Source organism: Pocillopora damicornis, chromosome 11, assembly GCF_964200805.1.
Source record: "Pocillopora damicornis chromosome 11, jaPocDami1.2, whole genome shotgun sequence".
In the NCBI taxonomy this organism is placed as follows: domain Eukaryota; kingdom Metazoa; phylum Cnidaria; class Anthozoa; order Scleractinia; family Pocilloporidae; genus Pocillopora; species Pocillopora damicornis.
In genome coordinates this window covers 6,510,099-6,529,065 of record NC_142680.1, presented here as the reverse complement: position 1 = coordinate 6,529,065, position 18,967 = coordinate 6,510,099, and the positions used below count along the sequence as shown (strand labels likewise).

At 38.4% G+C, this 18,967-nt stretch overlaps 3 protein-coding genes across 7 annotated transcripts in view; 2 read left to right on the top strand and 1 right to left on the bottom strand.

Annotated features, from left to right (window-relative positions):
* Nucleotides 1–371: 371 nt before the first annotated feature.
* LOC149037209 (histone H1.0-A-like) lies at nt 372–1,134 on the top strand. Its single transcript, XM_089188557.1, has one exon. The coding sequence runs from the start codon at nt 407–409 to the stop codon at nt 962–964; it is 558 nt and encodes a 185-aa protein (XP_089044683.1). The 5' UTR covers nt 372–406; the 3' UTR covers nt 965–1,134.
* A 785-nt stretch (nt 1,135–1,919) lies between these two features.
* On the bottom strand, nt 1,920–18,213 carry LOC113678056 (coiled-coil domain-containing protein 78). Its single transcript, XM_089186787.1, has 21 exons — nt 17,678–18,213; nt 16,205–16,389; nt 15,360–15,556; nt 14,643–14,814; nt 14,105–14,251; nt 13,582–13,713; nt 13,042–13,128; nt 12,204–12,383; nt 11,257–11,358; nt 10,414–10,476; nt 10,208–10,267; nt 9,737–9,825; nt 9,322–9,400; nt 8,533–8,658; nt 4,561–4,751; nt 4,337–4,439; nt 4,166–4,237; nt 3,550–3,602; nt 3,056–3,140; nt 2,698–2,798; nt 1,920–2,398 (listed from the first exon to the last, which is right to left on the bottom strand). The coding sequence occupies exons 1-21, from the start codon at nt 18,123–18,125 to the stop codon at nt 2,326–2,328; spliced, it is 2,745 nt and encodes a 914-aa protein (XP_089042913.1). The 5' UTR covers nt 18,126–18,213; the 3' UTR covers nt 1,920–2,325.
* The window catches only part of LOC113678055 (uncharacterized), a 47,289-nt gene continuing 46,500 nt past the window's right edge, over nt 18,179–18,967 (top strand). For all 5 annotated transcript variants that reach the window (XR_016180912.1, XM_089186785.1, XM_089186786.1 and 2 more), the window contains exon 1: nt 18,179–18,496. Coding sequence is in view for 4 of the 5 variants with exons in the window: in XM_089186785.1 (XP_089042911.1) it covers nt 18,397–18,496 (100 nt within the window). In the remaining variant the exon portion in view is untranslated. The remainder of the gene's footprint in view (nt 18,497–18,967) is intronic.

The following is an 18,967-nucleotide window of genomic DNA, read 5'->3' as shown; positions in this document are numbered from 1 at the left end:
ATTACAAAGTTAAGGACTTTTTCTTTCATATGATATATAATATACTAATAAAAAGTGACTCAAACAAAACTTATTTCATCATTCATTCAAAGTTCTTGTTTGAACCCCAATGCTCTGTAGACTTTTGACCCCGAAATTTCATTCTTAATTTTAGTCAATCAAACTTTACTTTACATCTACATTTTATGAGATAACTTAGCTATGCTCTATTTGACTAGAAAATATCTGATGTTATTGAATTAGCTCGTTGTGGACCAAAATGTCAAACAAACTAACACAGTTTGGACGCCGCCATTTTTGCAACAACCCTGTTTCCCCGGTGGTCCGTACACGAACAATAACATTGCCTAGCGCGCTCTAAGCAATCATTGTTACTCCTTGTTCCGAAAGTTCTACAGCAAACAGTATGTCCGAAGCAAAGTCCCCCGCTAAAAAGAAGCCAGCTGCGCCCAAAAAGCCAGCTGAGCATCCACCTTATGCAGACATGATCAAAGCTGCTATCTTAGCGTTGAAAGAGCGAAGCGGCTCTTCCCGCCAAGCCATCGAGAAGTACATCAAGGCTAACTACAAGGTTGGTGAGGTCGGCTCGCACTTGAAGATGGCTTTGAAGAGGGGTGTTACTAGCGGCAAGCTTGTCCACACCAAGGGAGTTGGTGCTTCTGGTTCCTTCAGGGTGGCCAAGGTGGAAAAGAAAGAGAAGAAGCCGAAGAAGAAGCCAGCTGCAAAGAAGAAGCCTGCCGTCAAACCAAAGAAGCCCGCCGCCAAGAAGACGGTAAAGAAACCAGCGGCCAAGAAGGCTGCAAAGAAACCCGCCGCTAAGAAGCCAGCAGCGAAGAAACCCGCCGCTAAAAAGCCAGCAGCAAAGAAGCCTGCGGCCAAAAAACCCGCAGCGAAGAAGCCTGCAGCTAAAAAGCCCGCCAAGAAAGCAACGAAGAAATCTCCGAAGAAGGCGGCCAAGAAATAAGGAGGATATCAACTCTTCATTCAATCAAACGGCTCCTTTAGGAGCCACCACATTAAAGAAAAAGCTATGACCAACTGAGTATAACACCGTTACGATAATCGAGTTTTTCTCGGTACTTTTGGTTGTGGACCTTGACGTAGTTTTACCTATTAAAGGTCGCTTCATTATCAGCCGAATCGAGGTTAATGAGAAAATTACGGGTGAAGAGGGAATATTAAGTGTGTAGTAAGGGTGATCGGCGTTAAAAAAACGGCGAAATTCGTAATTTCGTTCGTCTATACCCATGAGCAATCCTTGAGGCCACTTAGTTTGTCGGTTGACTTATGACTGATATTACCGACCATAACAAAGCGGGTAAAGCAATGACTTAATGGCTACCACATTTGTGTCGGTATATAGGGAAATCCTAAGAGCCAGTAACGCAATGACTTAACGGGTACATTTACGTCGGTATAGAGGGAAACTCTAAGACAGCCAGCAACACAATGACATAGCGGCTATATTTGCGTCGGGATGTAGGGAAATTCTAAGATAGCCACTAATTAATGGAAAGACATAATGGTTATCTTTGCGTCGGTATATAGGGAAATACTAAGATAGCCACTAACGTAATGACTCAACGGCTACCTTTGCGTTTTAGACCTACAAAACAACGAGAATTCCGATTATCATAATTCCCCTGACACATTGGTTGTGGAATATTTACCCTGCATCGGTCTATCGTTTACAATTTGCAGACGCACCATAACAAATACACCATACACATAGCAGGGTGCACACTAAACCGCTGACAAACTTGGTCTGATCAAAGGCCCTCAATGAGGCAGCGTGACACCGCCTGCAATGCCAGTTATAGTTTTTACAAAACTTGCGATTAAATGAGCCACAACAGGTCAAGGGATCGTTTAAAATAAGCATATCACTTCGATAATAAGGAGCAATACAACAAAGATAGTCAGTTTTAAACACACTTTCTTTCGAATGGTAAAGTCCACTTCCTTCCAACAAATGACTAATAAATACTTTTAGGGAAAACTGTACAACAACTTAAAAACGTCCAAACATTATGCAGCACTCTTCCTTTTTAGTGTCCCAGCACCAAAACCATCTGGCGAAAGTCCTCATCCGTGGTAAAACGCATGTTACCAAGTCTTAATTGGACTTTTTCTTAGATCTGATCGGTCGAGAGAGTGGCGCGAATTTTCTTAACCAATCATGGAGCGTAGGAAAGAAAACCCACGACAAACCCTGATCACTCGGTCGAAAAATGCTCCATAACACAATACAAATAACTCGAAGTGCATCCAACATATTTACAACCGCCTTTTGATTATGGCTTTGAAGTATATTACTACACAGTTCTAGCGTCTTGAATGCGCAGCGGGAGCAGTATTTCCTAACAATGTTCGCAAACGAACAATTTCTTCTTGGTATCTGCAATATAAAGAGAGAAGGATGAGAAGCCTAAAATGAAGCAAGATGCAGAGCAAATATATAGCTTCGTCCCTGCTTCAATCCTGTCCCCCGCTTCCCTCCCGTTCCCCCCCCTCCCGTTCCCCCCCTCCCGTCCCCCCCCCACCCCCACACACAAACACACACACACAGGAGGGTGATGTCTTTGCTTCATTAGTACAATCAGTTTGTTTCCTCAGCACCTTCTAATCAAAGGAGGGAAAAAGATTCTTAGGCCAATAATCAAGGCAAGGTTATTCTCAATATATAATCAGTAGTACCTTTTAAGATTTGTATCTATGTAGTGCTGAAGGCGCGCAAGTTGTTCTTCCGCCATAATACAACGTGTCATCAGTGAAGCGCGCTCACTTTCCAGGTCTTGCTAAAGGGTAAAAAACCAACGATGTAAAGTATATTTAATACGCTTCAAGATTGACTCGAAAGATTTCAGCAGTTAGGCCACAATATTTGTCGCCCTTTTTTTCAGTCCACCAGAAACCATGAAATGATTGTTTGGTAAGAGAGTAAAACAGCAAAAATAAACAACAAAGGAACGAAGATGGGTAAGGATAAAAAAGATTGACTGGGATTGACAAGCTAGTTTTTCGAAACCAGCAGAAGTCATCGTTATTTCGCTACCTGGGTATTCAGTGTGAATTCGCGGAGTTGCTTTCGGAGGTAGCCCCAACCCATCTCCACTGTTGCCTGACCTGCTGGTAACAACCTGGCAAAGAAAATACTCCTTTAAGAAACCTAATAATGTACATGAAAAAATTGCGCGCTTCTGATTAGCTAAAACCAAGTGTATTCTCATATAACACGAGAGCAAAGTTGTAACACGAGTGCAAAGTTACAAATAGCACGCACACGCTATCAAAATTTACTGTGATGTTTTTTCATGTACTTTATTAACAAATAATAACATGATTTCTCTTGCAGTTTGGCGTTAAGAAGCACTTGCAAATTTTCAAAGACTACAAATTGCACTAGCCCTGCGGGCTCAAACAATTTTGTTCTCTTTGAAAATTTTTCTCGTGCTTTTTAACACCAAATTTCACCCAAAATCATGTTATTACTTATACTTTATTGGATTAGACTTATCAGAAATCTTGGAAGGAGTACATTAAACTCACAGTTGATCCGGTTGCTGGTCATCCGCTGTAAAACGCGAGGTGTTGGAGGCCAACTGGAACAAAGTTAAGAATATAAAAACTGTAATAAAATGCTTAGTTGTTACAAGCCCGATTTCAGCGCTACCTGAACAGTGTACGCTTCATACCTGTAACTGAACGGAGCAACTGGACATTACGCGTCTTGCTTGTAATTCAACAGTGTACTTGGACAGTACGCGTCATGTACAAGCGTACTTCTTGTGGCGCAATTCGCCGAGTTAACTTTTGTTATTTAATGAAGACGTATAAACCGATGAATAGTTTGTTTCTCTAATTGTGTAATAGCTTTGTTTCATTGTTAACAGGACTTCGTGTCGTCCTATACTCGTAATTAGCAAAATTTGTTAATCACTCGCATTACTAAAGGCCGAACTGGACTTCACTCGGTCCTATGACCATTACTAACTTTAATGGCCTTCTTGTAATGGCCTTGTTTCTGTCACAGCCGATAGGGTTTACACCGACAGCTTTAACTATTGCCTTACGAATATACTAAGAATTAGTAAAAAATTCATAATGTGAGCCATTCAGAAATTTGAAAAAAAAGGACAAAAAAAAAATGCTATGTCAATGGTACCTTTTGTCTTAGTTCATCATTACTTCGTTTCAATTCTTTGAGATCCGACGTCAGTTTGGCAATTTCACGACTCTGTTAAAAATAGAAAACAAAATATGGAGTTATTGACGGGGAAGAATAGGCCTGCTCTCAGTTGTTTCACAAAAACATTGCTGACAACAAGAAACTAACCTGGGCAGTCTGCAGTTCAGTCTCTGAAGGCAAGTACAAACTAGCTTGGTTAGTCTGTGGTACTGACTTTGCTTCTTTACTTTCAATGTCGTACCGTAACATCCTAAAATAATGACAAAAAATATGTCAATCATGAATGAAGATTGTTGGAAAGGGGGGAATTGTACCTGTTTTTTTTTTTAAGGGGGAGGAGAGGGAGGAGCCTTTATTGTAATTGTGCGCACCTGTAAGCTGAAGAAAGATTATCGTGCTTTTGTACTAAGTCTCTTATGGTAGCTTTCAATTCTCGCAGTCTGCTCTCCAAGGCTTCTTCCTTTTTTTCGTGTGATTCTCTGAGTTGTCTGACCATCATATCAATGTACCCCTGAAATGACTCCACTGAAATCTGCCTCTCGTTAACCTTTCCACAGAACTCCTGTGGGTAATGAAAAGGAATGTTATAATCGAGATGTTGTTTGAGCCCATAGGTTGTTCATCGGCATGTTTCTGATCCTTAATTCCCAGGGTTATAAAATAATTAGCAAAGAATGATATGTCCTGTTGTCTAAGAATCGACCAGGAATGATGCAACTTTCCCTGCAAAAAAGAGTCTACGAGAGGTTTCTTGAAGATTTGAAGTTGAAACGGGTGCGGCGGTTACCACTCTCGTTCACTCTCGTCAAATATCGTCAATATTCGTTCTCTCTCGGCAATTTTCGTCAATTCTTACTCTCGCGATATGACTCTCATTATGTTGGTTTGGAGAATTTGGTATCGGATCATTTAGTAATCCCATAATTGATATTTTTCTTTATTCTCGTCACTTTTCTGCATGATACTGTATAGATACGGATATATACGATATACGGATTATTTAAAGATAAATTTAACGATACTCTTCAAAAAGAAATCATGATTAGTCGTGAACAATCGAATCATCTTTCATTGTTCCATTTAAATATTCGAAGCCTTCAAAAAAAGGTTGATGAACTATCGACCCTTCTAACCTCTCTAGATATAAAATTCTCCGTTGTTGGGATAACTGAAACCTGGTTAATGGATTCACCAGTTGGAGTCGAAATTGATGGTTATAACTTTGTTTACAAAAATCGCCCTGTTAAATCGGGTGGAGGTGTTGGCTTGTATGTATCAGACAATCTTGATTTTAGAATTCGCACCGATATTTATGCTGATGAAGCTGAGGTGATGGAAGCATTGTTCATTGAGATCATTCGACCCCATGAGAAAAATATCATTGTTGGTATAATTTATCGCCCTCCAAATCAAAATGTAAATGATTTCGTGACCAGAATGAACGAAATATTAGGGAAAATATCTCGGGACAACAAGATATGCTATATAATGGGAGATTTTAATTTGAATCTGCTAAAAAATCAAAACCACAACGCCACCGGGGAATTCCTAGATGGCCTGTATTCTCACCTGTTTTTTCCGTTAATCACGTTACCTTCCCGAATTACTTCTCACACTGCAACTCTGATTGACAACATTTTTTCTAACCATGTCGAGCACAGTTATTTGAAGTCTGGACTATTAATAACGGATATTTCGGACCATCTGCCTATCTTTTCCATTTGCTTCGATCATAAGTGTACCCGCGAACACCAAGAGAACATATTTGTCCGTGACAAAAGCGAGCTAAACATTTCCAACTTCCTAGAGGAATTAGATTGTATTGATTGGCTCAATATAGACGGGTATAATGATCCTAAAATCTGCTACAGCAAATTTCTTGAGCGATACACTAAAGCTTACGAAACACATTTTCCTTTGAAGAAACTGAAGCGTCGCCTTCACTTTAGGAAACCGTGGATATCCCAGGGCTTACTTAAATCTGTCAAGCAGAAAAACAAACTATACAAGCAGTATATTTCAAACCCCTCTCTCTGGAACGAAGCGAAATATAAAACTTATAAGAACAAACTGAATCACTCCCTACGAATCGCGAAACGTTTATATTATGATAAGAGGCTAAGCGAGTCAAAATCCAATATAAGAGCCACTTGGCGTCTGCTTAATGAGGTACTAAACAGCAAGAAATTGAGACCTAAACCCAACTCTGTGTTTAAGGTTGATGATCAAGATATTTCTGACCCAATGGAGATTGCTAATCGATTTTGTCATTACTTCAGCAATATTGGACCAAACCTCGCTAAACGAATTCAATCTACGACCTCGTATAAGAATTTTCTTCCTGGTCATTTCCCTCAGTCAATGTTCCTAAATTTTGCAACTCAGGAGGAGATTATAGATATCGCATCTACGTTTCCGGCGGGAAAATCGGCTGGGTATGACAATATCCCTATGTCTATCATAAAGCGATCTATATGCAGCGTTTCCTCTCCATTAACACACATTGTAAATCTCTCCATTACTCATGGTATCGTTCCGGATGATTTGAAAATTGCTCGTGTCATACCTATTTTTAAATCAGGTGACAAAGCTCTCTTCAGCAACTACAGACCTATTTCTGTTCTACCGTGCTTTTCAAAGTTTTTGGAACGAATAATTTACAACCGTATTATGAATTATCTCAATGACTCCGATGTCTTATGTGATAATCAATATGGCTTTAGAAAAAATCGCTCTCCTAGCCTTGCGCTTATCGATTTGTGTGACAAAATTTCTTCTGCATTTGATAGAAAAGAACATGCCATTGGAGTATTCCTAGATCTTTCGAAAGCATTCGATACGGTAAATCATGACATTCTTTTTGAAAAACTCAATCATTATGGGATCCGTGGTCTGGCACTAGAATGGGTCAAAAGTTATCTTTCTGAGAGGACACAATTTGTCGAATTTAATAACGTTAGATCTGCCCCACAGGGGATTCCCTGTGGGGTGCCTCAAGGTTCTATTCTTGGTCCCTTATTTTTTATCCTGTATGTTAATGATTTGAACAATGCTTCCCTGCTTGATGCAATCTTGTTTGCTGATGATACAAACTTATTTATCTCCCATAATGACCCTGTTTACCTAATTAACACATTAAATAGAGAATTAAACAAATTGTCAACCTGGTTTGCAGCAAACCGGCTCTCCTTGAATTTAGCCAAGACTAATTTTATGGTATTCAAGCCTTGGCAAAAGAAGCAATCCTTTGAATTTCAAGTTTTCATAAATGAGCAGCCTATTCTTCGTGTTTCTGAGACCATGTTTTTGGGTGTTTTATTAGATGACAATTTGACCTGGAAATCGCATATATCCTTAACAGCAAATAAATTATCCAAATCTATAGGTATTATTCATAAATCTAGGTTTTTTTCTCTCTACTCACTCCCTTCGTACTTTATACAATTCTATGATCCTTCCATATTTGTATTATTGCAATTTAGCTTGGGCTGGTACCTATAAGTCAAACCTTCAAAGAATTGTAACCTTACAGAAACGTGCGTTAAGAATAGTAAGCAATTCTACATACATTGCCCATACTGGCCCTATTTCAAAGGAACTTAAACTCTTAAAATTTCATGATATCCATTCGTTTCAATTAGGTACTTTTATGTTTTCATTCGAGAACTCTACACTCCCTTCCAAATTCAATAACTTTTTTTTACTGAATAGTCAAATCCACAATTATAATACTAGGAATGCTCAGTCCTTCCGTTTGCCACTGTGCAGAACGAACACCAAGAAGTTTTCAATTTACTTTCAAGGTCCAAACTTTTATAATTCGTTAAATTCTGACATAACTAGTTCTCCCTCCTCCGCTTCTTTTAAAAGAAAGCTTAAGGAATTTCTTCTCTCTAAGTATTAGCTTCTGTAAGGCAGTAATTCTTAACTAACTTACTTAATATGTGTGTGCGTGTGTGTGTGTGTGTGTACGTGTGCGCGGTCAAAGTTAATTACCATAAGTCCATATTGTAATTCTAATATAAGATTAGTTATTTTAAGTGAGAAAACCTGACTTGTTATAAGCCTCGTGGTTTCTTTCAGGTTTTCTCGCCATTTATTTTCTGTCATCAATTTTCTTCATTTTTTTTTTCCATGTGTAAATGTCGTATATGGCAAATAAATATTGTATTGTATTGTATTGTAGTGGATCCTAATCATGGGGCTTCCTGAAGACCACTTAAAATGTCCTCCGTGTAAATGTTCCATCAATAAAGGTAACTGATACAAATTTCGTGTCCTTTGGATGACGGGGTCCCCTAAATGCAACGAGAATTTAAAAAGCTCTAATAAATATTCCTCACCGCAATATCATGAATATACTGCTGAAGTCTGTTGGTATATTCCGCGCTGAGCTCTTTAAGGCGCAGGTCCAGGTTGTTACTTTCTTCTTGTAAACGGTGCCTCTCCCCGTTGGCAGAGATCAATTCCTTTATAATGCAACAGAATTATATAACATCAGTTACATTACTTAAATGAAAATAAAAATGAAAGGCCCTGTTTTTGAGTCCTAATAAGGGTGATCGCGTTGTGCTCAATAGAAACAGCACAGTGCCTCTCTTCCGCCAGAATTGGGGAACATTCCTCCATTTCGAAAACCGAGAACTTAATGTAAAGACAATTGAACCGCTCGAAGCGCGGGAAAACGCGACCAATTCGCGATCGGTGTAAGTTTTGAATCTGTTTGGTTGAGAAAGTGGCAGACGTCACGGACCATTCACAAAGCAAACTAAAGCAAAACTAACGTGATCTGGTATCACACTGGTTCTGCTTTACTTCGCTTTGTAAACTGAGTTGCTCAAAGAACGATATGGAAAAGCCACTAGGGCTTTTAAGAGTAGAATCTTATCCACGGATGGAAACCATCTCGTAGCCTTTGCTGGTTCTTATAAGAAGGAATGGATTTCTTTAAAGTTTTCCATCAATAGTCGTGCCCCGACAATGAAGGCAATAGACTGAACAGAAAGAGTATGAGGCGTTCCCAATTTATCAGAATCAAAGTTTGCCTTTCTTGAAGATAGATGTCCCCTAAATCATTTTCCCAGAGGTAAGCTATCACAAACTATTACTCGAGCAACAAAAACATTACTTACAGAAGACTGAAGGGCTAATTTCCGCTGAATCACCCGAAGAGATTCCTTAGAGTCTTTCAGCTCTTGAGTCAATTTGGATCTAAAGAAACAAATCTTTATGATTAAATTTTACACAGAGTAGATCCCTATCACTGAGACCACCCTCAACCCTTCATATCCTGACATCTGTATGCATATTCTCCATAATTTTTTCTATGCGTTTTCTATGATACTAGTAAGGAGAATTTGTTCAACAGTCGAGATAGAGTTTCTTAAGGTTGTGATCATTTCCTTTATTCTCTTGACCTTAATGTGTGAGTCAGGGGCGACATTGTAAGGAGAAATTAGAGACTAGTCTCTCTTGGGGGTTGAAAGTTAAGGTCTATGAAAAACTAGTAGTTGGAGACCAAATACAAAAACAGGAAAAGCTGTATACATTCTATCTTCCAATTTGACCAGTTCTCTTTGATGCTGAGTCCTGAGAACCTCCACCCTTCCTTCTCGTTGTTGGCTGTTTTGAAATAACTGTAATAACAAAAAATGAAACTGTTAGCAAACAACATAGGATGTCTAACAGCCCTTCAACTGTCTGCAATATCGGAAAGGTAATTCTCCCACTTGATGCCAACATATTTCTCTTCTAGTTTGTCCTGTGAATTTGGTTTTAAATCCAAAAATTACTCCCGGGTTGATAAATTTCTCCTCTCTCAGTAACTATCAGTTTGCTCTTTAAAATGGCAGGAAAATTCAAACAACGTTCACTTCTGGGAGTAGGGACAGCAATCCAACAGAATTTCTCAGCTAAAACGTTTTGGCAGAAACACTTTTGGATAGATGAATAATACACAAATTATCTCAGTGTGCAAGAAGTTAAATCCTTTGGACCTTTGGATCAAATATACATTACCTGTTTTTCAAGTTCGAGCTTCTCGGACTGCAAGGAAAGGACACTTTTGGACAAATCATCCTGTATTGAACAAATAGTGAGAGAATCAAGCCATATTAATTACTGCACACATCGTTACATGATCAATTTGAAAATTAAACATGAAGCAACAAAGTTTGAATTATAGAAATCTGGTTTAGGGAAAGAACAATAAAAGGTCATGCTACCTTCTCACGGAGAGAGCTCCTTGAAAACTTGCTGGCCAACCTCCTAAGTTGGTCATAATACTCCTAGAAGCAAAGAAAACTTCTGATATTATTATCATGTCATTTCGTTTCATGCTCCTTTTGAACTGAATTAGAGGTCAGATTCTTTGAATTTAGATGTTCTTTACTTCAAAACTACGACCCTAAAAAGGACTGCAGTTGGTAACAGTGACATTGGTCTTGACAACCTGAGTGGGAGTCACAACTCTTAACTATGATGATTACCAACACTCATGGTCAAGAACTTCCCTCATAGGTTCAATTTACATAAACTTGCAATTCTTTTAACCATCTCAGCTGATCAGCCTATAGTAAGTGCTTATACAGGAAAATTGTGCCATCTGAATTATACCAGCAACAACTTTAACAACTGCACCAGTAGCATGCAGATCAGGCCAGAGTAGCATGTAGAGAAAAATTGGCTTAGTTCAACTACCAGTTCTCTGTGGCTGAGTTGCTAGTAGAGCACACAAACTTGAAATTGGGGAGCAAGTACTCAGTATTCTCTAAGTGAAAATTATAGTTGCCATCAATGAAAGAGATTTGTACCCCTCGCAATGCCTGTACCTTATCAACCACCCTAACTCTAAATCAAACATGGTCGGCCAGATAAACAATTGTGAGCATGTAAAACTAATGCAACCTAATAAGACCCCTGCTATTGAATGGATGATTACACAAAATATTCATTTTCAATGGGAGAACAGGGATGCTCCTGGTTTTAAATAACATATTATTGTAATAGTCAGGTTAATCTTTAGACAACAAGAAAGTAAAATAAAGTGTTTGTTAAATGCCCTCAACCTTCATTGTTTCAAGCTCCACAGCTTCTTTATCACTCTGTAGTTTTTCCTTTGTGTTGAGCAGCGTCACAAGTTCCAAACCCAACTCTTCGTTTTTGGCCACCTTATAAAAATATAAAAAAGATTATTTAACATAAAATTGAAATTATGTAGTAGCTTTGTGTTAGTATAATACATGGAATCTAAAAATAAAAAAGATAAGGTTAAAGACCTGACTGGGTCATTGTATAATGTTCTCAGAAGCGACATTTTCTTTTCAAAGTGCCTCTCTTGACCAAGGAGTAATTGGGTACAAGGAAACTTTCACTGAAATCCTGGGGGAAGGAGTAAGATTCTGATGGACTGGGACCTATCCTCCTGTGTTACTTCTTAGTCCCTTCATGCCATTGAAACCATGCAGGATATCATTTTCAGGAACTCAGATAATTATTTTGTGTGCTTTTGTCTTTTAATAGCAGTCCCATTCTGCATAACTCTTGATCAATCACTCAACTCCATCTTTCAACTGTCTAAGAATCAGGCTCTTCAGGCCTGACCAGGTCCATTGTGCAAGCAAGCTAAATTTCCTCACAGCATCTCATACCAAGTTTTTGCATGACATCAAGTTTTTGCTTGACACCAATTTTTTGATGTACCGATCTTGTTCAATTGTGGGAATGATTCATTACAAAGCTGGAAATTGATAGAGGAACCATTTAATTTATACTCTAAAATGCTAGGGGATGATTTACAACATCTCCATCATCTCATTTTAGCCTGATAATATGTTTGAGTTAGAGTGGTTGGTTGGGTACAGGGATTCTGTGAGGAGTACAAATTTCTTTCATAGAAGCTAGGCTACTATAATTTTTACTACGAGAATGCTGAGCACTCGCTCTCCAAGTTTGTATGCCCCACTACCAACTCAGCCACAGAGAACTGGTTGGTGCACTATGAACAATATCCTACCTCCTTTTGATAGTCTGCAGTCAACTGAACATGACTGGTCTTTAAAGCAATGTACTCATTTGCCAGCTCTTTATGTTCTGTTTCCATGACAGCAAGATCTTCTTTACTTGCTGTCAAGTCAGCTTGAGCCTTATCCAAAAACATCTGAAGTTCCATGACATTATTTTCAAGAGCAAGCACCTGAAATGAAGGGGAAAAATCAGTGATTTTCTCACATCCTGTTCAGTAATTGACACTGTATCTCAGAGGCTTATCAGTATAATTTTAAATTTATGTAAAATTTTAGAGTAGAATCCATGCTAAACTGAAAATAATTTTACGGTTACATAAAGAAAACCTTAGTCCTGTGAGATGACTCACTCCTCAGCCACACAGTTCCATTTTCAAGGTTTTCTGCCCTTTGGCTACCAACTGAGGCAAGAGAACTTGTTGGTGCTCTTATAAATCCACATGACAGATACTAAGTTTGTAATGATAGAGGATCTGTATGGGTCATATGACTCATGAATACAAATTATACAATCTGTAGGGATCATCCATAGCGAAAACTCAGGTTGATGAGTAGTTATGACATTGGACATGGATGCAATTTCACAGACCTGACCTGGATGCTATTGTTGTAAAGTTTTTGCAGGTGTGATTCAGATGACATAATGCATGTGTAAGCAATATTGTAAGCTGGTCAGCTTTGATAGTTAAAAGAATTGCATTATGTAAATTGGACCTAAGAAACCCAAGGAAATTCTTAACCACATTTCAGCAACAAATAAAGTAGAAGTTAGAACAAAATTGCTTCTTGAGGTCATTTATTGAAGAGTACTACACAGTCTCTACCAACCTTATTGTTGAAGTCAAAATTGACAGCTTCTGCATCTTCCTGGATTCTGTTGTTTTCCAACTGAATGTCAACCAATGTCTTGGAAATCTAATGAGTATCAAAAATATAAAGTTTTCATGTCATAAAGTCACTCAACCACAGTTTTAAAAAAACTGTTTTTTCAAGGATGTATCCCCTCCCCTGATCTAGTTATCTAAGCACTTTTTCGAGACAAAATATTTAAAAGATATAGCACCAAAAATAGCACAACTGGCATTCTAACATGCTTTCTGATCAACTAAATTGTATCTCTCCATTTTCTTTTAAAAAACCTAGTACTTAAAAACTATCTAGGGTACTATAACAGAAGTTTCAAAAACTTTTTTCAAACTTTAAGGTAGTTGTCAATGGTGGATTAGAAAGCTGTGCAGACAATGAACGAATTATATCAATCAGATCCCTTCAATGGATCAATGTAGTGGCCCACTACAAAAAAATTAAAATATGACTGAAACCCCTGATACAAGAAGAAACCAAGGAAAAATAGAAGAAGAAACAAACCTGTAATTTTTCTTCTTCACTGGAGATCAACTTTGAAGAGAGCTGTGTCTTTGAATTCATCAGTTCACTGTATCTTGTCTGTATCTCGTCAAGCCTTGTGTATAACTGCTCATTTTTCTCCTGTAATTTAAACTATAGCCACAAAAAAATACAATAATAACAAGTTAGGGGTGAGACTCAACTACTGTAACATAAAGTCTGACATTACTTTTTTTTAGTCGCATCTGCACTGAACCCTTAAATTCCAAAGGTTCAATATATTTGTACCAGTAATTGTTCCCTACACCTGATAAGATTGTCTTTTCTCACTGTGTATAATGGATAATGTACTGATATAGTAAGGAGAAATTAATACGTTTTTGTCACTTCCTTAATCAGAAGGATTGTCGTTAAGGGCTAACATTCCCATTATTAAAATCATTAAGGGATTTTCCTCTTGTCTGATTAGTCCTTGTGATCACTTTAGTTTATGTTTTTCAACACTCAAGCAAAAGTGCTCAGCTATCTTGCAAGTTCAACTTACATTTTCCTGTGTGAGCTGTGTCATTTGATCTTTCAGTTCCTGTGCCCTGCCTGGAGTTTCTCCTGTACCTAAGCTCCTACCACCACCTGACATTTGGATATCATCTTGAAGTTTCATAATTAGGGTTCGATACTGACATAAGAGTTCCTGTGTAAAGACAAAAGACAACCTATCAATCACAATGTCAGCTAACAGTCACTCTTCTAAATAACTCAGAGAGTCAAGACCATTTCCCACTTAGTCTCATTTACACATAGAAGATTCTTGAAAAAGTCTCTGAAAATTGTGTGGTTTGGTGGTCATGTGAAGGTACATGAAATGTTGAAAAGGAATGTTCTTGGTGATGATCACAGACGTTTTCCACAAGCTCAGCAGAGGTCAGCATTTTTGTGAAACGGTGACTACCACTTGGATGATCTACTCACTGTGACTGCTGAGAACAGTCCCATTTGACTTTGCAACTGTTGACTTGCACATCCTAGCTTCACTTCGCACCACTTCAAATCAAAAACTTAAATTTTCACATACACACACACACCTTTGCCATAAAGTCATTGATAACAGGATAATTTTGTACTTGAGCAAGCTGCCCAGCAGTTCTGAGTACAGTTGAAAGACTGGAACTACCAGAAGGGTGCAGTGTCACCAACGCTTTTGTTTTGCAATTTCCACCAAGTGCATCCTTTAGTAACATGGTCACTTTAGACTCTCTGAAAAGTCAAAAAATGAGCACCACAACAACAGTTTAAGTTAATGAAGTACACATTTTTAAACTTATTATCACCATGAACATAGCATTAGCTCAGATATAACTCAGCTAGTCTCTTTTTTTTCCATTCCTTAGCTAGCATTACAACCAATCATTTTTTTTCTCCTGAATAAAGAAAAAAGTGTTCAGAGAAAAAAATCTCACCTATCCCCTAGTCCCTCTCCCAAGCATTTGTCAGGTTTCACTGTCAGTTTACCAAAACCCATTTATATTCCTCCGTGGAGAGACATGGAGTGAGATGCACAGTTATCCATCTTACCTAACCCCAACCCCCCATACCAACAGTTTCTCTGATTTTCCTAACATTTCACCAGTACAAATTTGTACTCCCAGGTGGAGAGAGAGAGAAGCACCTTTTTTTTTTTAACTAAGAATACAACATGATGACCTGAACAGGTCAGACAGAGACCTGCTCATCCAGAGAACCACACACCTGGCAATCACTCAGCCAGGTGTTTCTCTCAGGTACAAAAGTCAAACACTCACCCATAATTGATGACTCTTGTAGACTTTGGAGCTGCAGCTAATTGAGCTACAAGATTCCCAAATGCAAGTAGAGACCTATTTAAAGTAGGACCTTCCCTCATACGCAGCTGTGTAGGGTCTTCAGCTAGTTTTTCTGCTCCAGGTAATTTCACCACAAGAAAACGAGACGTAAACAGATCCTGACCATCTTTTGGAACCTTTATGGGCAAAGAAAAGCTGATTCAAGAAGAATAAAGGCATGTAACTTCTCCCTACAATAACACTGCTAAATCATGAGATTAAAGGAAATGATAACCAACCTAGGAAGCTTTTATTGTTAAACAAATTCTCTCTATCAATATGAAAGGAAATGTGTACAAAGGAATATAGAGAATATAGATACTGATGTTAGGGTGTACAGGGTTAAATGTGACAAATATACAATAAGCAAACCCATTGCCGCCATATCTCCCACATAGAGGAGCCTGTTTTACTTAGATTTGCTATCTAAGTGTGTTTACAAGTCCTTGAACCCTTTAACTCCCAAGATCTCATTAGTAATTCTCCTTACTGTTTGCCAAACAATTCTCATTATATTATAGTGTGGAGAATTTGGTATCAGATCAATTAGTAATCCTATAATTGAATTTTTTTAAATTCTCATCACTTGTCTGCATGATATTGTATAGACATAGTAAGGAGAAATTCTATCTTAATCAATCACGGGCGTTAAAGGGCAAAGTAAATGATACAAAGAGAACAATAGCAGAGAACTTGTGGATTTAAAAGGAAAATATTTCAGGGTAAAAACTTGTTGTTTAATAGGTGAATACTCAAGTATGGTCATAACATTTTCATACACTCACCATTGACATGTCAAGTGAGAAGAAAACTGTGGTTCTTGTTTCAAAATCTGTTTGTCCCATGGCTCTGTTTGACCACCCCTGACGAAATACATTGGTACACTCTGCTGCATCAACAACCCTCTTGTAAGTCGCATTCTGCACATGCACTCCATTGCGTCCATCTTCCACAACATCAATATACTTGTCTGATTATAAATTAAATATGATTAAGAAGTTGGTATAATACAGTATGCCTCTATAACATCTTATTACAGAGCTATTGAGTCTCAAACCTTGAGTACGAGACTCATGTTTACTATTAATGAATTAAATCTTACACACTCATCCAGAAACTATTATTTCTCACACATTTAAGTTTCTTACTTAAACTGTTGACTTTGAGAAAGACAACTCTTGAATCATAATATATAGATTTAGCCTAGCCTACAAGCAGAGCTCGCATTTTTTTTCCCACATGTCTCAAGGGCACAACACCTTGCCCCAGCCAGGACTAGAACCCGAGTCATCCGACTCGGAGCCCAGTGCACTGACCACTGGACTACTGGACAAAGCCGTGGTGTTGGCATGCCCATGGTACAGTTGACCATGCATGTTAAAAGTAGCACCTTGTAATTATGGAGCTACACAAGCTCTGCTATAATTTACTTCCCTTTCCCTTTGTTAACTAGCTGCTTCAAACACTTTCCAACAATGGAAATTCTTGCTCAGATAAAAGAATGAAGCTGACTTAGTAACTTAATTTTCACCACCCCCTCTCCCCCCTCCTCCTAGAAGGTGATGCCTGCAATGTCAAAATCAAAGGCTGTATGTTCCAAAATCTCGCACCATGCCAGCAAATAGACTTAAAAGCTCTTCACTGTACTGATCAAAATCAAAGACTATGCTGTCCAAAATCCCACTCTTTGCGAGTAAATAGACTTGAGAGCTCTGCACTGTACTGTGCTGTATTGAATAAGGATGGACCCATATCAATACCAAATATTCAATACCGGTAATACCAAGGTCTGATCAGACAATAATGCTATTAATGTAAAGTATCAAAACTTTTGATATTGCATGCAACCTGCCCATTCTTTGTCTCACACAGGTGACCATTTGCTGGTAAGGAGCCAAAAAGATTTTGGGCTTGAGTTTGGGCAATGAGCACCTCAGTGTACCAGTCTGAGTGGCTTGCAAGTGTTGCAAGAGTGAACTCATTGATGACCGTGAGTTTCAACTTAAGAACAATTGGTTTAAGTTTTTTACTGTCTTATTGATGCTTCTGTGGAGTATTCACAAAACATAACTTAACAGTGCAAGATAACCCTATATCAAGTTAATCAAATCATGTGACTTATCATATAACTTTATGACGTCACAGTATCGATATCAGTAGCGATATGGAAGAAAATCGTCAGCATCACTCTCGGTAATTCGTATCTACTCGGAAAAACCATTTCGGCCCATCCTTAGTAGTAAATCATGCAGACCTACCTTCATGTGGTAGTAGCAGCAGATCTCTTACTTTTTCGTTAAAGACCTCGTAAAACTGTACAAACACAACTCCGTCATTCGGATCATTTCTCTGTACTCTTTGTTCCCTTCGAGCTGACCTTTCACCTTTTACTCGAGTAAAAACAGAATTTATTATCAGGGGAATCAACCCAGCCTTGGAATTCTTCTCCCCTGCAAGAGAGAACGATTTTCCAGATCCTGATTCTCCAAAAACCAAGAAACAAACATTGTAACCAGCGATGAAGAGTTCTATCAGTGGCAGCAAGGAGTCTTTGAAAATATCATAGGTCACTGATTCCGATTTGTAAACAGATCCAAATATGTGACCAGTTCCATCACTTGCTTGCACGCGGGTACCCGAAAGATTTAAAGAATAGTGCTCTCCCCGTATGGGTGGTCGAATACGAGCTAAAACCTCCACATTCATTTAGAAATTTGTGAAAGTATTGTACGTTTGCAAAGACGATTATTGACCGCCATTTTTAAAGGTAACAACTGTAGCAGCCTGGCCTGTTGAAAATCGCGAGGCCACCAAGTGGGAATATAACATTGATGTCAAGAACCTTTTAGATGAACTTGAATTCAAAGATGAAGGAAACTTCGAGCAAGGAAAGAAAAAGGACGTTTTACTGTAGCGTAGCCTTGGAACTTTACCTCTTATAATCATTCAAGTAGCACATTGGTGAATTTTCGCGACAATGTTTCCTACAGCAGGGTATTTCCGGAGTACAAACTGTCCATTCTTTGTTCACGGTCTGTGCCACAGACCGTATTGCCATTTTCGTCACAGTAAACCCGGTACGTGGAATTTTAACACTTAAGAGGTAGAATTTGTACCTAGGGATACATTGCCCTGGACGCTAGAGTCAGACCTTTCTTTATCTTTAAATCTTAGGGTGAAATTTAGTAGATAAAGAGATTCGTTGTGGAGTATCGAAATTAAACTTATTACATGAACGAAATCAGTGCGGGTTACTTGAGTTGTTTGGGATAATTACAGCAGCTATTAAGCGCTTAATTGTAGTCAAATGCCTTTGAAATATGGTCAATTACCGTGTAACTCTCAGGGATGATTAACTCGAAAGTTCTCCCCACAATTTTAAAAGGAGAATTGACAACTGTATTGACTAGAGACTTTTATCAAGCTGTAACACAAAATTCTCTTTCACAGCTACAAGATTGGGTAGCACACAACTGACAAGTTTGCATGGAAGCCAGGAAAACTGTCTCTATTTCCCAAATGTAACCCCTTGCACCCTTATTTAAATA

Excerpts from the sequence above, each read along its gene's own strand:
- LOC149037209 (XM_089188557.1), top strand. The coding sequence starts at position 407 with ATGTCCGAAGCAAAGTCCCCCGCTAAAAAGAAGCCAGCTGCGCCCAAA.
- LOC113678056 (XM_089186787.1), bottom strand. The coding sequence starts at position 18,125 with ATGAATGTGGAGGTTTTAGCTCGTATTCGACCACCCATACGGGGAGAG. Across the intron at positions 13,714-14,104 it reads CACAGCTCACACAGGAAAAT|TTTAAATTACAGGAGAAAAA; the intron begins GTAAGTTGAACT and ends TTGTGGCTATAG. Across the intron at positions 11,359-12,203 it reads CTGCAGACTATCAAAAGGAG|GTGGCCAAAAACGAAGAGTT; the intron begins GTAGGATATTGT and ends TATTTTTATAAG.